Source organism: Drosophila tropicalis, unplaced genomic scaffold (assembly GCF_018151085.1).
Source record: "Drosophila tropicalis isolate 14030-0801.00 unplaced genomic scaffold, ASM1815108v1 contig_393, whole genome shotgun sequence".
Lineage (NCBI taxonomy): Eukaryota > Metazoa > Arthropoda > Insecta > Diptera > Drosophilidae > Drosophila > Drosophila tropicalis.
The window spans coordinates 454186-471346 of NW_027172855.1; the positions used below are offsets into that span (position 1 = coordinate 454186).

The window sequence follows — 17161 nt, forward strand, 5'->3', positions numbered from 1 at the left end:
CTATGGTCAGCATTATTTGCGCCAAATGAACAACTTAATAAAACATTGTTGTATGAAATGACTGTATCTAAAACTTTGCGAGATCCGAAAGTCCTTATAGAGCGATTGCAGTCCATAACTGGTCTGGAGCCAAATCAACAAGTGTCCCTACTTTCTGTTACTCATATTTTCCTTCATTCTATCTTCGAAGCATATACGAATACTGAAATCACAGATGATGAAATTAAAATGATTTGTGAATGTATTTTCTCCCTTATCGAGGCGGAAAACTTTGATGTACATCAGTTCGCCGCTCTTGTTGTAGGAAAACTAATGGCCAAATATGAAGAATTAATCGATAGAAATTAAAAAGAATTGTAATTAATTTTATTTCTAGAAACTATTTTCCCTTAAAAAATACTCTGCCGACATCGGATGAAGATAATTTGGCACCTCATATAGAAGCTCGTTACATTTTACCCGAGGTTTATTGCGCCAACAGTTCATCGGATTATACAAAACATAACTATAAAGCTCTTTCCTATGCGACTTTCATGTCAAACACTGCGGTTTATTATTTTAATGAAGATAAACTCAAACTGTCGTGTCAATAACGAAAAGCTGTCAAGTCGGCACAGCAATTAGACGAAGGAGTTGAGGAATTCAAGTTAACAAATAAAATGCCAATCAACCATGATGAACCTGTTGCTAGAGCTAATATTACTCCTCTCCAGCAAGGACCTCCTCCACAAAATAGAGCTGCTAAATCTAATGGGGAACTTATTGTGGTATCTGCATGCAATGACGATGTCAATAGCTTAAATGATTTGATCCGAAGCTGTGTGTCTTTTGGAGTACAAACATTGGTTTTAAGCGACTCGACAAATTTGAGGCAAACTAATAAAATCACGAACTATAACTAATCAAAAAATGTATTACAGGTCCGAAACTGAAGGAGACTTGCCAATCTTGAAAGTAAAACCTGAATTACTTGACGATTATTTGAGTGTGAAGAAGATGGAGAAATTTTCCATTGTTGGCATAGAAAACATAGAAACAAGTTACACCTTAAAGAATTTTGATTCGGCTCAAAAGACGATTTTAGTTCTTGGAAATAACTTAATAATTTTATTAATCTTTTTCTATAAATATTAGTCACGATCGACATGGTACACCAGAGAATTTAAAATAACTTTTGGATTGTACAATTCAATTGCCACTCGAGGATGTTCAGAGATTACAACAACTCCCAATATTTATGTATTATAAGCAAATGCTTACAGGAATTTAGTCTATATTTGCTGTAGATGCAATTAATTTCTGGAAAATCTTGTGAAAGTCTTCACTGTCAAAAGTAGTTAATTAAAGCAACTTATTCAAATGTACATATATCTTTTAGTTTACGTTCGTTGGATTATTTTTACCTATCTCCGCAATAATGGTAGAGATATCGTTTGTCTCAATCTTAAGAGAAGTTATTATCTTAACAATAAGCTTTAAAATAGGTAAATTATTAAATTCTCTTTGTATCTTAGCCAATGTAAAAACCAGAAAAACTTCTAGCTAAGCATTTTAAAAATAAGCGCCAAAATAAACGGAACCAGTTATTTTTTCTATTGCGGACTTCAAAGGGGCACACAGTTATCGATAACGCCGATAACGATATTTAATAGACATTTTTCCCGATAGCCGATACAAGGTTATCGACTGGCCACTGCCAAAAAAACAAAACAAACCAAAACAAAGGAAAATTTCGCACCGGTATCCATAGGAAAATCGCGTCTTGCATTGTAGAGTCCTTGTGCCTGTGTACAACAATTACGTTTAAAACGTGTTTCACGAAGGTTAACCAATCGAACAAGATAAAATTAAATGAATTGAAATAAAAAAATAAATAAATATGGACAGTGCAACAAGTGGACTTTATTCAAGAGATTCGGGGTAATGTACCAAATCTTTTTTTTCGAAATAGTTTAAAAAAGAACTTAATCGCAGTAGCAATAACTATAATAATATAATTACAAAATCCATTTTTATGGATGCCCTTATTACTATTTTTACTTCCAATTGTATGTATGTATGTATGTAAATATGTATATGTATGTATGTATATGAAATTCAATTTAGTTTTATATGTAGATCAAGAAAAAAGTACTTTAGTATAAATTGGTGTTATAAAACGGCGTTAAGCCAAAAGACCCCAAGAACTACAAACTACTAGTTTATCTTAGAATTAATAGATATGCAACTTCTTCAAGGAATACAAATGTCAAACTATAATAGTTAAGACTTTGGAAAGACAGCGCTAAACTTTTGTCAAGCTGGTAAGAGGAGATTTTCGCTTAAACCCAGTTTTCTTTAAATTACTTGGGAGCCGAGAAAGTCAAATTCCTACTGTTCATCACCAAATATATACAAAGCTCTTCTTTAGTCCAGAATTTAAGCCTTTTCATATAACCTGCTCATCTAATGGGATTATAGCTACAGATCTCTTATTGTCACATTCTTTTAAAAATCACAAATATTATACCTTTTCAAAAGCTTTTAACGTTATTCTCGAAACCACTTTTTATAAACTGGCTGCAAGGATAAAGCAATCGACGCAGAATAGCCAAATTTCTGGTTCCGACCTCAATCATAACTTATTTATTTCTTTACTAGGGAAAAGGGAACTCCTTATATTACATTTTTGTCATCACAAATTGATGACAGCTTTTTTTTAGGTAGCATTAAAAAACCTATCTTGTAACCTTAAATATTTTTGCAAAAGATTAACTGAAAGAATTTAATGGAAAAGACTTTAATAGGATAGACCTTTTCGTATTCTTGTACTAATTTCCTCAAACTTTGCTGAAACGGAATATGCCCAAAAATGTAATGACATCCAATTTCAATTCACAGACAACAACAACGTGTTGCCACATCTCAACTGACCTACAAGATGCTGTCAAAGATGCCTCTCAATTTGCGCAAAAAGGCCGTACGTGAAGCTCGAAATCGCGGTGAACAGATTTTGGGGAAACGCAAGAAACGACAACCCAAAAAGAATACCAATTCACGTACACCCTCGCCCAATTGTTTGCATTCGGATTTCGATAGTTCCGAACATAATGCCATGTTAAGTGCCACAAATGAGCAGCTACGTCATATATTGATGAATTGTAAAGAACTTTCGGATATACCACACGATTGCAATCAATTGGAACTTTTCGGCGAGGTAAAAAATTTACTTAAGCAATTAGCACCTATTGTAGAAGAGGATTGACCTACTCTCTGGCAATATTGATGCTAATTGTTACCGTTAAACGGAGCTTAATTGATATATGCTAATGCAGATACTATATTTTTGTTTCATAATTCCTACAGATCGCCCTAGTCAAGGGTCAGGCCACTACGATTTATGTACAACGCGATGGTCTAGATACACTTAAAGTAATTGTAAGTAAATTATAATGTTTTTGTTAACCAAAATATATTCTAGAATCTTCTGTTTATTTATTTAACGTTTACGCCTATATATGTTTTCTATATTTACTGTCCATATCATGGCTTGGAAAGACTTTCTGATGACAATTTAAATATTTCGTTAGGTGTTGATATATAGAAAGATTTTTCTATGAAAAACTTTGATATAGTCAAATCAAACCATTCTTATGTTTTCCCTTGGTTCCACAAACATTATTTTTTAGAATATTGACAAATCATAGAAATCTTTATCCATCATTCGAATTTTCTATCTGTTCTCTTGTCATTACTTCAATAGAAAAAGTCTTTAATTTTTTTAACATCTTGAAAAAAGTTAACTCTGCTAATCGATATATCAACTAACTCATTTTAAGTATTTAATTAAATCATCATAAACTTTGCTTCCAAATTGTTGGCGCTGTTAAGAAAGAAAATGAAAAAGAATTTGCAAAAGATCTGTATTTATTAATACGGATACAAGGATCACCTTAAAACAACAAGTTTCCATGCAGCAGGTCATTAACTGAATCATAAATATTCTGCATTATACTAAGAAATAAATAGCTTAGGAATCATATTTTTTGTATTGTGATGTAGAATATCATATATATTAATCACTACTAGTTTTATTCGTTAATTGCATTTTCTATCTATGAAAGTGCATGTTCTATTTAGATATCTACCAATTAAGATTGCCACGAAGAAATTTTTTATTAGTTTCCAGGTTTATGAGCCATTAAATATTAATTTTCAATTATCCTTTTCGATCTCCTGTAAAAACTAGAACTAAAATATTCCAATTTCTCCTGCAATGAATATATAAATGCAATTCAAAGATTTTTAAGGCGATTTTATTTGAACAAAGGAACAATAACAATAATAGCTTAACGAATTAATCCACGAATTAATTTCTCCAAGAGTCAGTCTCTTCATTTCATTACTCTCTTTATCATTCCTTTGAATTTTAGCTCCATCAAAGTGAGCCCACACTTGCTCAGCTAAAGAAAGCTATAACCGAACTCTCTCTCACTCAGCTCAAGCGGAAGCAGCAAGAGAGCCACCCAGAACAACAATGTTCGAGCGGACGAAGACCACATGGAAAAGAGCGACAGCAAGATCGTGAGCAGCAACAGGTTGATCGGAATGATGGAGCCATACATAGCTCCACTGGCGAATTAGTTCATTCGGGACAGCGCAACGGACACGATCATCGCGCATTCGTTTCTTGGCGTTTTCTATGGCGGTGTTTCGTTTTATACAACGTGGATACCAATCAGCCGATCAATGATCAAGCAAACGGCCGAACCAAATTACATGAATTGGGTATTAAGAATGCGGCCACATTGAAATTTGTGCATCGAATTAAATACTTTGGAAGACGGCGTCAATAACAATTGTCATCATCATGAGCATGAAACTTGTTTGGCTCTGGGGCATCCTCTACTTTCACTTGAGTCTACTTACCGCAATTACCACATGCCTGCCATTCGAGGACGGCAATAATAATAATGTCAAGATAAATGGCCAAAGTTTAGAGCTAACACAAACCATCAATATACAACGTCAGGAATATTTGCAAAGGCAATGCGATCTCTGGTCAAATGATATGGAGAAATCACAATCCCTGGACGATTTGACTGAATTCCAAATGGATCATATGATTGTGGATCAGGAGCATAAATTACTATATTGCTATGTACCCAAGGTAATGAAATTCTTTTAAGTCCAAGTTCTCAAAACCAAAAAAAAAAAAAAAAAATTGATGGCCCAGCACATTTCAATGAAGTGTTTGTTGAAATTTTCTTTGCTCTTTCCCTTCGTTCTTTTTATTTTTTCTTGTGCTTGTTTACTAAAAACTTGTTTCTTCTTTTACTGCTCTTGTTGCTCTGTTGCCTGACAACTGATCAGCTTTCAACATGTGTTACATTTCTATATACATATACACATATATACACATAAATGTATATATGTATGTATGTCCGATTTGTGGCATGAAAGCCAAATAAATCAACAAATTGATGGGCCATCTAGTTAAAATCAAAGAAATGTGCCACACTGTAAATACACAAGCGACTAACTGAAGCTTATTCCACAAATGATACTGACATGATCGCCTATCCACTCTGTGCGTTTCTTTCAGATGTATCTTAGAAATAATCGATAGATTATAAGGCTTCATTTATGTATTATTGTTCATTATTTTGAACCCTTTTTGTAAAAAAAAACCTCAGAACCTTCGGACTTAGTTATGGCCACTCAATGCACTTACTGTCTGTATTGAATATCCTTGAGATTGAGTTTCTGACTATATAAAGTGCATAATAATCATAAATCCACCTTACACCACTTGGACCTTATCTCGAATTGATTAATGCATGTCTATTCATTATCTATTTGCCCATACAGGGTGATCTCTCAGTTACTTTATTCTATTTTTTCGATGTAAATGAAATCAAAGCACTCAATACTCTTGCTGAGACACCCGCTGCATAGATCGCAGTTCAAGTTGCAGTTTTGAGGCCACAGTACAGCAATTATATAGTTATTATTATTAACAAGCAAACTGCTCATCAAAATATTTGTTATTAAAGAATAATTGCCCAGCAATTTGCATAAATTTCGCATACGTTGAGTGAATATTTAATCTATAGAGAATATATAATTTATAAAAATAATTTGATAAGCCGATGAAATGAACTCGAATGATTTGCATATACATAGTGCTTATCAAACACTCCCCGGTACCCCTACTAAAGCCATTATTAAGAGATAATCAAAATATTTTGAAATTGAAGACCATTTTTAATTGAATTAGGAAATTAAATAGAAAAACTCCTATAACTTATAGGCGGAAATTCTTTCTTATCTAAAAGAACCAATGACTTATTAAAAACTATTTTCTGTTTCCCTCGTTTGATTAGATTACCAAAGCCGTTTCAATCTCACCTACCCCTTTTTGCTTTCCCTATGAGTCTTCAGGTGTGAAAATATAAAAATAACTTTGTGTTTCATAGGCGAACTTTGAACCATTTTCAAAGCATTATTGTATGAGCGTGTAAGAAGTTTGCCTTCCTTTTCTAATGAATGATAGCGGTCTAATCAATCAGTTTTTTTTTAAGTCGATTTAGTTAGTTGGTAGGTGCGTATTGTTAAAATAAGTAAAGTTCTTGTAGATTAATTAGGGCTATCTTATTGGCCAATAAGGCAAAAATTTGTCATCTAAGATGGATGAATTTAAGAGAACAACGTAAACACATATGAGATTTGGGGGGATAGGGGATAATTATATATTTTTCGATTTCAAATTAAGTACTTATATTTATAAATCAATATCATTTGACAAAGTACCGAATTCTTCTATTCATGTATCTATGAACAAAACTAATCCGGTTACAATAACACAAAAAGTTTACAGATAACTCGTTGTCTTCAATGTTTTTATATAGAAAATGTAATTTGAACACTCATAGAAGTCAAATATCACCTCATGTACACAAATACATAAATATATGTATAAGTGATCACCAAGTGCCAATCACCTAATTGTTGGAGGTGTGTGCCACACGTTATTTCTTATCTTCTAGCCCTTGCAGAGAGACAGAGACGTCACTTTGAAGGCGGGGGGCCACCTCTACATACGTTCATAGTGTATACAGAGTATACAAAATTTAATTTTCATTTTGCCACATCACACACACACACACACACACATAAACACTTTGCAGTTCTTCCATGAAATCGTAAATTGTGAAACATTTATGTATACACTTATGTGGCTCTTTACCTGTGGCCATTCGAGTTTTTATGTGACCGACCATTGCGTGTGCTATTTTATGATTTTTTGTTTTAGTTCCACACCTTTGAGCATAGTTTAAGCAATACCACCGAAATTTAATCATTATATCAATGAATTATATCAAATATACTAAAGTGTGCTAAGCAGTCCTACATTACGTATATCCTATGCTGCATAAGATGTAAACTTGTGTCAAGTCATCCTAAAAAAGAAAAAGTTAGTCCTTATACTGTTTAATACTGTACAAATAATTGAGTGTGTCTAAAATGAAAGTCTTTAACATCCTTTTCCCTTTTTTTATATAATTTTCTGAAATTCATCAAAAAACTTACAACTAAAAGAGTAATTTTTATACATCTTTATAGAAATTGTTCTATACTTCAATTGGTCTATCTAAATGTTCTCCAAATTTAATTAGGCTGTCATACACCATTCATTTTCCATTTTCATAAGTTGTGATATGTCTGAAGACTATAGATCGGTTTTTTTTGGAGAGGAAAGGTAATATTGTTTGAAATATGATAACTTAAAATGGACAAAGAAAGTTCCAACATATGATATATGGTTTTTGGCAACATCATTTAAAAAATTTATAGTTCTCTTCACTTTTAAAGACAGGTTTTTATTCCAAGTATTCAACTCCTAAGTTGCTTTAAAACAAAAGGAAAAAGGAGCCATTTAAGCTTACTATTGTTAAAGTCCATAAGTGAAAAGGTTAAATAGATTAAATCTTTACTAGGTTGTAACTAATCAACTGAAGAAATTATTAGAGTATCTTAAAGTTAATTTGTTAAAGAAATTTTTTTTCGTAATTTTCACCGAGATTTTTCCCAGGTTTTAACCTTTCAACAACTAAAGAGCTATTTGCTTATGTAATTTAAGTTGTTGTTATTGTTGTGGTTGTTGGGGCTATTGCCGCATTTAATTGCGCTGGACATTGTCGGGTCTTGACTAAATGTTTATTCATACTTATGTATATATATCTAGCTATCTATAGTATTGTGTAGTTGTACAACTTTTGTCTAAGGTAATTCATTAGGCAATTAATCTAGATTTTTGTTTTCAAGAAATTAAAATTTATTGCAGTTTGCAATTAAGCAGAAGGTAAAGCGTTTAATAGAGAAATTTTGGTTTTTTTATGCTAATGCAAATTGCTTTAAAAATGTTAAAGATAGAGTAAAAAGTCACATTGTTTTAATGGGATTTACTTTTACTCATGTTTCATAATTAGTTTTTCTTTACAAACATTTCGTTGAAAGTGTATTTATTCAGGTTATGACGCATCACTTGTGTTTTTAGTTTATCAAAATTCATGGTAAAATTTATTACTAAAAGAGCTTATGTCACAAAAGGTAAAAACTGGAATGGAAGTTTGAAAGGGACCTTAGGGTATCAAATGGTTTTCCTGGATGAATTGTCTTTGAAGTGAGAAGTACGTGTTCCAGCAAGCTTTTGTGTCTATTTTTCTTGTTAATGACTACGCCATTTTATGATTACTATTAAATTATGATAATGATTAATATTAATTGATAATTCATGATATTTTGTGTTACAAACTTATTTTAAAAGTAAAGCTTTGTTGTCACTTAATTGTATTCTAAAATACATGATCCCTTCTTACTTTAAATCTTTTTAAATATCTTACTTGATATGAATGCGTTAATGGTCTAGAAGATGCAGATAGATAGATTGATCTATCTTTATATATCTTTTTTAGAATGTCCTTGCTAACTAAGGTGAAATTTAGTTGCTTATAGATTCTTCTCTCAACAATCTTCGTATTTTCAAACTTTTAAGTCTCGAAAGATTGATTCTACTATTTTCACATAACAAAGCCTTAAGTTATTTGGAGCTCTCGTGAGAAACACACGAGTAGAACAAGGACTAAGTAAATTAGCTTCAAGGACGCACAAGGAATGAATTTCTTAGTCCATAGCAATATAAAGATAAAGATTTAAAATGATCTAAGTATATGTATTTGAATTCCTCCGGAACTAATGGTAATCTGATTGCAAATACATTCCTCAATCAAACGATAAACATTCATCATTCCTATGAAATTTTGTTTTGTTTTTGTTAAACTGCTACACTGCGAGAATTTAAAGTGTACACAATGTGATATTTAATATATCTAAAAGCAAACGAAAATCAGTACAAAAAAATATAATGAAATAGTTTTCGTTCTGCTCCATAATTCAACGGCAAAACGAGCAAACATTGAAAAAAAAAAAAAAAAAAAAAACAAAATAATATTCATTGCGAAAAATTTGTTTATATATTTACCGCAAATCTAAACAATATAATTCTTCATTTTTTCAGGTGGCCTGTACGAACTGGAAACGTGTTCTGATGTTGCTCACTGGTAAATGGCACAATGGCACCGATCCATTACAGATTCCCGGGTCTCTGGCCCATTCGATTGGAATGTTCACCAAATTCTATGATCTAACTGAAGAGGAGCGGCTGAAGGTGCTTGGTGAAGATTATACGCGATTCATTTTGGTGCGACATCCGTTCGAGCGATTACTGTCCGCATATAGGAACAAATTGGAAGGTGATGCACCAAGTGCACGTTACTTTCAATCTCGTGTGGGTAGGCAAATAATCAAAGAGCTGAGACCGGGAGCGACCAATGAATCACTGAATCTGGGCGATGATGTTCAATTCGGAGAGTTTGTGCAGTATTTACTTACACCCGAATTGAGTAGAACGAATCAAACGGAATACAATGAACATTGGGAGGTCATAGCTAAGCTCTGCAATCCTTGCGTGATGAAGTATAATGTGGTTGGTGAGTTGGCTATTGAATTTGTTAACTATGTATAATTGCTCTAACTAATTTGTTTATTCCCAGGCAAATATGATACATTACTTGATGATTCCGCTTTGGCTTTATATCTGGCCGGAGCACAAAATTTAACATTCCCTACTGGACATAAGCCATCCAGTACTCGTGCCAATTTGCGTAATTATTTCGATCCCTTACCAATCGGAGCCATACGACGTCTATATGAGATCTATGAGGAAGATTTCCGTCTATTTGACTATGGGATGGATGATGTTCTGGGTTTTGAGTTCGGCTAAAACTCGCTTATAAATTTAACTCTTCGATAAAACCGTACAAACAACATTTGTGATTTAGAACTAGGCATTACATCTTATTTAGTTTAGTTTAACAAATTGTAACTAGCTCAAGGCGAATATTAATTAATACATATTATTGAATAGTTGTCGAATTGTTGTACCAAAACTCGTAATACTATTGTTAAAATATATTTAAATCGTTAAACATTTCCCGTACATTATGATACAATTGTTAGAAGATTGAAAATTATTGCCAAGTATCATATGGAAGGATATTATTAACAACATTTAAGCTTTTATTAACTCTATAAAAAAAACTTCGAGAGTTGTTTTCACTCAGTTTGGGTGGACAGAAGTAATAAGCTTCTTGCTGTTGAATTATAGCGACAAGTTTTCCAAACTTAAAGAGCAAAATTGTAAACTTTAGCACTAAACTAGAATTGGTTATAGACTATGTCTACAATTAAGATACATTTTTATCAAATTATTTGATAGTATATTATCTAAATATACAATCATCAAAGGGCTGACATCATTAAAATTATAAATGAAACTTCAAAAACAGTCTGTGGACATATGAAAAAATATAATATTTGTAGTACATAAAACATTTTTAAATGAAATGGATCAAAAGTTTTAGCCCACAACTTTCTAGTACACAAATTATTAACAGCTTTTGTTCTGCAAAGAAATTCAGATATTAATTTACTTACTGCTCAACATTTCGATTCATCACTTTATAAATTAGTTTTGCACATTTAACTTACGATATTGACGATATTAAAGTCAATCTCAATTAGTGTACCCACTCTTTGACTCTGGGACTGAGTTATGTCCCCTGTGTGTCATAACCAACGATTTTTATCCAATTTTAAAATATAATTTTGCAAATAAGCCACTTCTTTACTAATAGGCCCCTTTATACAATATGAAGATTTTAAGCCATTTGGTAAACAAAAAGCTTTATAATTATTCCCCGATGCGTTAAAGGCAACAGATTATCGGCAGAATTTCATTATTTCAACATAATTAGAAAGGAACATAAATGAACTTAACCAAGTGGGAAAACCAATAGGAGATTAAAAACGAAGTTCACTTGCCTCAATGGCCGCAAACGAAAATTAATTTTTACACATTTCCATTGAATGTTGATAACACTCGACATTACCGAACTCTTCGGGTGCTTATCAGTCAGGTCTATGACTATATAATAAGTAAACTATGCGATAATATTGACGACAGACTAGACAGTTTTCAATGCAATGTTATTTGTAATTTTTAAAAACTTGCATTTCAGAAAAAACTACTGGAAAGGGTTTGTTTAATAAATTGATACCAATAGTAAAAATCGTAAGCTCTTAGATTTATCATTTAAACTCCAAACTCCCTCAGTACTCCTAGTCCGCTCCTGCAAATTAAAAATAACTTGGTCAACGGTCAAACTGAATAATTTAAATACGCAATATTCATCAAAAACAAACAAAAATAGCAACAAAAAAGCTAAAACGCAGTACAAAAAACCAAAAACAAAACAGAAATATATTTTTATACCCTACACTCGTGCCCATACGATCAATTATAAAATGATACTAAATATGATATATATACACACATCAAAATCGTCAAATGTAGACAACAGACATCTATGTATATAGGTAAAGATTCTAATAGTAAATTAGACCCAGGTAAATCAGGGTATATAAATATATCGTTCCATGATGAGAGTAATATACAGAACTGCACTATGTATAAAAACTATGCAACAGATGCATATTTCCAATTGAAATTGTCCCGTAGAGCTGGCTAAAATTTATGTTTGCTTCAGATTTGCCTTTGTATTGAAAGCGAGTAGAGGTAAAGGGTATTATAAAGTCGACCCTACTGGTATCTAATGACAAGCCCCCAGGGACAATTGCGTTCAAGGTCAAATAACATTAAAAAACTAGAGTTTAGTTATATTTGGCTTACTCAATGACAATTATGTATTTTTTCTCATTTTTTTACTCTTTTCACATTTATTCGCTCAGTCTGGTTTCATGTTTCACTTTTGACAAGACATTCGAATTTGTTTATAACAAAAAGCGTTTCCTTCTCCTCCTCCTTCATCGCTGTTTCACTTCTCTATTCTTATGCTTGTCGGTCCTTGAATTTCAATTTAAAATTCCGCCTTTCGCCTTCACTTCACTCCCACTTTGGGTCATTATATCGCTTCCGCCTTAGTCATTGTAGCTATAACGTTGCTTCACACTTCGGTATTTTTTTAACGAATATAGTGCCTCCACTTCTTTGGCCAAATAGCGTCCCTGCGCTAATAGAGCCACAATTTTTTTAGGATCGCTTTCATCCTTGTGATTCATAAAGGCATCATGAACTTGCTTGCGAAACTTCTCGGGTCCATTTAGGCCGGGATATTCCCGGCCCAAATACTGCAACTGTAATAACAAAGATATTGGATATGTGTAGATAACTTTTGGTGTTTACGCAATTTTTATCTAACTGATGCAATGCCGAGAATCACTCACGTGCTTGTAGAGGGCTATAACTTTAGAGCGTAGCGCAGCAGACATCACCAGTATACGTCTATGTGGCTATGGGTTATTTCTGGAATTGGTAAATGCAATTTATCAACTGAGGCTGCTTTTGTCGTTTTTTTCGTTTTTCTCTTCACAAATTCCTCTCTGGGGGTACAATTCAAACTAGTGTGACCATCTTATTTATTACCCACCCCAGAGGTAGGAATTAGCGAGGCAATTAACAGTAGTGAGCTATCACTGCGACTGCTACTAATTTTGTTGTGAAAACTTTGAAGTGTTTTATCATCGTTAAAATTTTTAAAATTATTAATTAATTGCGGCTCTTTTTATTTTTTAAGCATATTGCAACTTTTAAGCACTTGATTTCCTTTTGGTTGATCATAAATGTTACATGCACCGATTGCCTATCTCTTTGAATAATTAATTTTATTTAATGATAATTTAATAAAATAATAATTTAATGTACTTAATTTGATGTCTAACAAAAGTACACATAATGGATGTGTAAATATATAACATCGTTGCATATTTTTCACATACTCGTAATGATATACTCGTGACTGTGCACATCACTATTTGAAAGTATCGTTCACGGAACCAGTTCGTATAGCTAGTTCTCAATGTTCTTGTCAGCCGGCCGGAACTTTGTACGCAATATTAGCAGGTAAATGGTGTGCTTTTTCCCTAAAAAAATTAAAATGAATATATGTATACAGTAGAAAATTGTTATTAATTTTACAGTTATCGCTATCTGACTACAACGTGCGCTAGAATGGCGAGCGAAGTGGACAAAGCACAAACTGCCACAAAAGGCGAAGATACAATTTTTGGAAAGATTTTGCGCAAGGAAATTCCATGCAAGTTCATTTACGAAGATGAGAAGGTAAGAAGCGGTCAATAAGCAGTGTAGACCGAAAGATAAGAGATGCATTTCGCAGTGATGAGCAGTTTTTAAAAAATTACTTTGGCACATAAATTAAAATGAATTATCAAAAAGTTTTAACAATATTATTAATGTTATTGTTAACAGTTTATTACAAGTCAATATTAAATACAAATCAGAATAGAACCTAACAGTAGGAGAAATGATAACAAATTAGCTTAAAAACCGCTTAAGTGTCATCACTGCTAATTGACAATCTCAATTGCAGGCCTATTAAATGCATTCACAGTGAAATTATTTTAATGCTTCTTATATCACTTCCAGTGTGTGGCCTTCAATGATGTCAATCCACAGGCTCCAACGCATTTTCTAGTGATACCACGTCAGCCATTGGCTCAATTAAGTCTGGCTGAAGATGGCGATGCCGAGCTACTGGGTCATCTCCTCGTCGTTGGAAAGAAAGTGGCCAAAGATTTGGGCCTCGAGAAGGGTTATCGTGTGGTTATAAATAATGGACAAGACGGCGCTCAATCTGTTTACCATTTGCATTTGCATTTCCTTGGTGGTCGTCAAATGCAATGGCCACCTGGCTAATATAAATACAGGAAACTCGTTTGAAGAGGAAAGAACAAGAGAAATGTATATTTTTGAATTTTATTCAATATATAAAATATAAATATAATGTTTTTGAATCGGATAAGGATTAGTGGGAATAAGTCTATTCAACGAATGTTATTGCGTGGATAACGCTCTTTGAAATCAACCACTTTGTTCAAAAAATTTCTCAATTTACCGCCATTGCGTGTTTTGTCCATAAATGTATCCTCATCAAGACAATTGACCAGCATTTCTTCGGCATCCAATTGATTGGCAATGCTACCACTACGACGTAATCTACGGGTTTTCATCAAATCCATTTTGGTGCCTACAACCATGATGGGAACATCCTGCACATTGCGACATTTTCTGTTTTTTGCAATTTGACGCAATGGTTCATAAAGCCAATCGTGTAATGAATCGTGCGAAAGCATATCTAAGCAATCATATACTAAAATAATGCCATCAATATTACGATATAGCCGTTGGCGATTCTCACGCGACATTTTGAATGATGTATTTAGATCATAGAATTCCACAAAATACAAGATTTCGCTTATCGGCTGTGGACTTCGGGGAAATGACGGAAATCGAATATTTGATTCAGCCCATGATAATGATGGTGATGACGACGACGAAGACGAAGTCCAATTGGGCGATGGAGGCATACCCTCAAAGTTGGGATATTCATGTAGGCGAACCTGAATATTCCAATATCTATTCTCGCCAACTGTACGTGATTCAGGGGTCGGTGTATTCACACTGCTTGCCAAAAGATTTGTTAGGCTGGTCTTACCAACACCTATCCAAAGTATCCATAAAATTAGTATTTATCCAATTACACTGCATTAATCATTAATGTAATTACCCTTATCGCCCATTAAGAGTATCCGCACTGTTGGTACATCATCGAAATGTTGCTGTTGTTCCTTCATGTTTAGTTTTCCTTTTCAGATTTAATTTCCTATTTCCGGATTTTTTTAAGAATTTTATTCTTTTTTTAATTTTCCTTTTTCTCCTTAATTGTTCGTATCCGTTTAGAAGAAGTATCTGAGTGGAGCAACTGATCAAATCACACGTACTTCATTGCCTACTGCAGTTAGTTTCTTTTGTTTTTAATTTCGATATCAGTTTAGTGATGGCAAATTTCAGCTGTTCTGCTGCATCCTAATGTATTCACAGCACAGTAATTGTTAGCACATTCTAATAAATGATAAGCTCAGTTTTGAATGGAACGAGGCCAACAGCAACAGACTTGATCAAATTCACAGCTGTTCCTTTCGGTTTGTTGATAGCGAATGAAACGAATGATTGAATGTTTACAATTTTTTTTTTCTGAGAGAATTGCTCATACGGTCACACTAAAAGGCTTAAAAGCTGAGCAGAGTTCTCTCTCTCTCTCTCTCTCTGTCTTTCTCTATAGCCCTTTCTCTTTTTGCTTATCATGTGCTTCTTGTTTACTCGAGTCGAGCCGAGTTTTTTAAGAAACAATATTTACATATTACTTTTCTAAAGCTTATCAAATTCTTTTTCTTTTAGAATATAGAAATCTGTGTGGGTAATGGCAGTGGCGTAGTAACGGGGGGTTTTGGGGATAAAACCCCCCCGAAAATTGGTTCATTTCTTATTAAATTGATTCAGCCAATTCAATATCTTTGATCCTAAAACATGTTAACCCCCCAAAAAATTTTCTGGCTACGCCACTGGGTAATGGGTATGTCGGGGGTACGTGGGTATGTCCAAACTTTTTAAACTTATTTACATATTTGTAAAGTTGAAAAACAAAGCTACAAAAATCAACAAATATTTTGTTTTCAAAGCATTGTTTTCAATTCTTAATAAATTAGAATGTAAGAAAAAAATTGTATGCTTTTATAGCACAAATTTAAGTTTGTTAGAATGAAAACAATATTCTATATAGATACATATAGCATTCAATTTGGCCAATATCGGCTTAGGCATCATTACATCATTTCCTGGCAATGTGGCAAGTGATAGTAAATACAAGAGATGATTTCACAAAAATCGACACCAACGGTAACAGCACGAAAAATTGACAACAAATGTATCGATTTTCCTACATCACTAATGAAAATCGATTCCCTAATGGAGCTCTTGAGATTTTAATGCAGGTTGAAATATTTTAAAAATTGATTAAATTACAACTTCATTAAATTAAGGTTAGTTCGAATAAGTTGCTTTTCCTTGGCATTTTTTGTCACACTTAAAAAGATACATATATAATTACAGTGACTTTTATTCCAATTCCAAAATTAAATTTAAAAGGTTTAAACGTTTTAAAAGCAAAGCAAAAGATTCGAATATATGTACGAGTTGTTAAGAATTTTTAACATTCAGTGATCACATACCCTCTGGTATTCTTTCTATATGGCTGATCCGGAATTTTCTGAGGTCAGAATGATAGATGAACTATATAAATTTTTTACTTTACCAGTTTTAACATATGTATCGTTTTCAAATTCAACAAGTGCGATTAGTTATACACGCCTAAATAAAAATATTCAACTATTCAAATCACTAATCCCTAAATCAATTCCTGTAGAAGCCTAAATCCTTAACTGTAGCTGATGTAGAAGCAGTTAGAGTTGATCCTCATCTTCTGTTGATCAACACTTTATACTTTATGTGGTCGAGAAAATACATACATTTCTTTTTTTATACTTCAGGATTACAACTATTTTGAGGCCTTTAATAACTATGAATTTTGCATTTAAGTATAAGGGGGAAACCTGCTTTAAAGACTCCTAAGATTAGATAATTTTGGTGCCTTAATTACCATAAAAGTTTTGAAATCAACTTAAA

The 17161-nt window shown here is 33.0% G+C and overlaps 5 protein-coding genes across 7 annotated transcripts; 3 read left to right on the forward strand and 2 right to left on the reverse strand.

Annotated features, from left to right (window-relative positions):
• The first annotated feature begins 1704 nt into the window (after positions 1–1704).
• Positions 1705–4835, forward strand: LOC137572941 (uncharacterized). Of its 3 annotated transcripts, none has more exons than XM_068284794.1 (4): positions 1705–1920; positions 2881–3196; positions 3346–3417; positions 4413–4835. In XM_068284794.1, exons 1-4 carry the CDS (start codon positions 1880–1882, stop codon positions 4833–4835), a joined length of 852 nt encoding a protein of 283 aa, XP_068140895.1. In that variant the 5' UTR covers positions 1705–1879. The 3 variants fall into 3 exon arrangements, with proteins under 3 accessions (XP_068140895.1, XP_068140896.1, XP_068140897.1); XM_068284795.1 differs by having other exon boundaries at positions 4479–4835; XM_068284796.1 differs by having other exon boundaries at positions 2881–2959.
• Positions 4710–10529, forward strand: LOC137572940 (carbohydrate sulfotransferase 11). Its single transcript, XM_068284793.1, has 3 exons — positions 4710–5149; positions 9560–10031; positions 10095–10529. Exons 1-3 carry the CDS (start codon positions 4850–4852, stop codon positions 10322–10324), a joined length of 1002 nt encoding a protein of 333 aa, XP_068140894.1. The 5' UTR covers positions 4710–4849; the 3' UTR covers positions 10325–10529.
• A 1743-nt stretch (positions 10530–12272) lies between these two features.
• osi (electron transfer flavoprotein regulatory factor orsai) lies at positions 12273–13019 on the reverse strand. Its single transcript, XM_068284644.1, has 2 exons — positions 12847–13019; positions 12273–12756 (listed from the first exon to the last, which is right to left on the reverse strand). The coding sequence occupies exons 1-2, from the start codon at positions 12889–12891 to the stop codon at positions 12541–12543; spliced, it is 261 nt and encodes an 86-aa protein (XP_068140745.1). The 5' UTR covers positions 12892–13019; the 3' UTR covers positions 12273–12540.
• Positions 13020–13445: 426 nt separating this feature from the next.
• Positions 13446–14441, forward strand: LOC137572943 (adenosine 5'-monophosphoramidase HINT1-like). The gene is made up of 3 exons (XM_068284798.1): positions 13446–13522; positions 13600–13741; positions 14066–14441. The coding sequence occupies exons 1-3, from the start codon at positions 13479–13481 to the stop codon at positions 14333–14335; spliced, it is 456 nt and encodes a 151-aa protein (XP_068140899.1). The 5' UTR covers positions 13446–13478; the 3' UTR covers positions 14336–14441.
• Positions 14382–15623, reverse strand: LOC137572942 (rab-like protein 3). Its single transcript, XM_068284797.1, has 2 exons — positions 15207–15623; positions 14382–15140 (listed from the first exon to the last, which is right to left on the reverse strand). Exons 1-2 carry the CDS (start codon positions 15271–15273, stop codon positions 14464–14466), a joined length of 744 nt encoding a protein of 247 aa, XP_068140898.1. The 5' UTR covers positions 15274–15623; the 3' UTR covers positions 14382–14463.
• Positions 15624–17161: the final 1538 nt, after the last annotated feature.

Coding starts and splice junctions, on each gene's coding strand:
- LOC137572941 (XM_068284794.1), top strand. CDS start 1,880: ATGGACAGTGCAACAAGTGGACTTTATTCAAGAGATTCGGG. Junction 3,197..3,345: donor AATTGGAACTTTTCGGCGAG/GTAAAAAATTTA, acceptor TAATTCCTACAG/ATCGCCCTAGTCAAGGGTCA. Junction 3,418..4,412: donor TAGATACACTTAAAGTAATT/GTAAGTAAATTA, acceptor TTTGAATTTTAG/CTCCATCAAAGTGAGCCCAC.
- LOC137572940 (XM_068284793.1), top strand. CDS start 4,850: ATGAGCATGAAACTTGTTTGGCTCTGGGGCATCCTCTACTTTCACTTG. Junction 5,150..9,559: donor TATATTGCTATGTACCCAAG/GTAATGAAATTC, acceptor TCATTTTTTCAG/GTGGCCTGTACGAACTGGAA. Junction 10,032..10,094: donor GATGAAGTATAATGTGGTTG/GTGAGTTGGCTA, acceptor GTTTATTCCCAG/GCAAATATGATACATTACTT.
- osi (XM_068284644.1), bottom strand. CDS start 12,891: ATGTCTGCTGCGCTACGCTCTAAAGTTATAGCCCTCTACAAGCAC. Junction 12,757..12,846: donor TTATAGCCCTCTACAAGCAC/GTGAGTGATTCT, acceptor TTGTTATTACAG/TTGCAGTATTTGGGCCGGGA.
- LOC137572943 (XM_068284798.1), top strand. CDS start 13,479: ATGTTCTTGTCAGCCGGCCGGAACTTTGTACGCAATATTAGCAG. Junction 13,523..13,599: donor TTTGTACGCAATATTAGCAG/GTAAATGGTGTG, acceptor TTAATTTTACAG/TTATCGCTATCTGACTACAA. Junction 13,742..14,065: donor TCATTTACGAAGATGAGAAG/GTAAGAAGCGGT, acceptor TATCACTTCCAG/TGTGTGGCCTTCAATGATGT.
- LOC137572942 (XM_068284797.1), bottom strand. CDS start 15,273: ATGAAGGAACAACAGCAACATTTCGATGATGTACCAACAGTGCGGATA. Junction 15,141..15,206: donor ACTCTTAATGGGCGATAAGG/GTAATTACATTA, acceptor TACTTTGGATAG/GTGTTGGTAAGACCAGCCTA.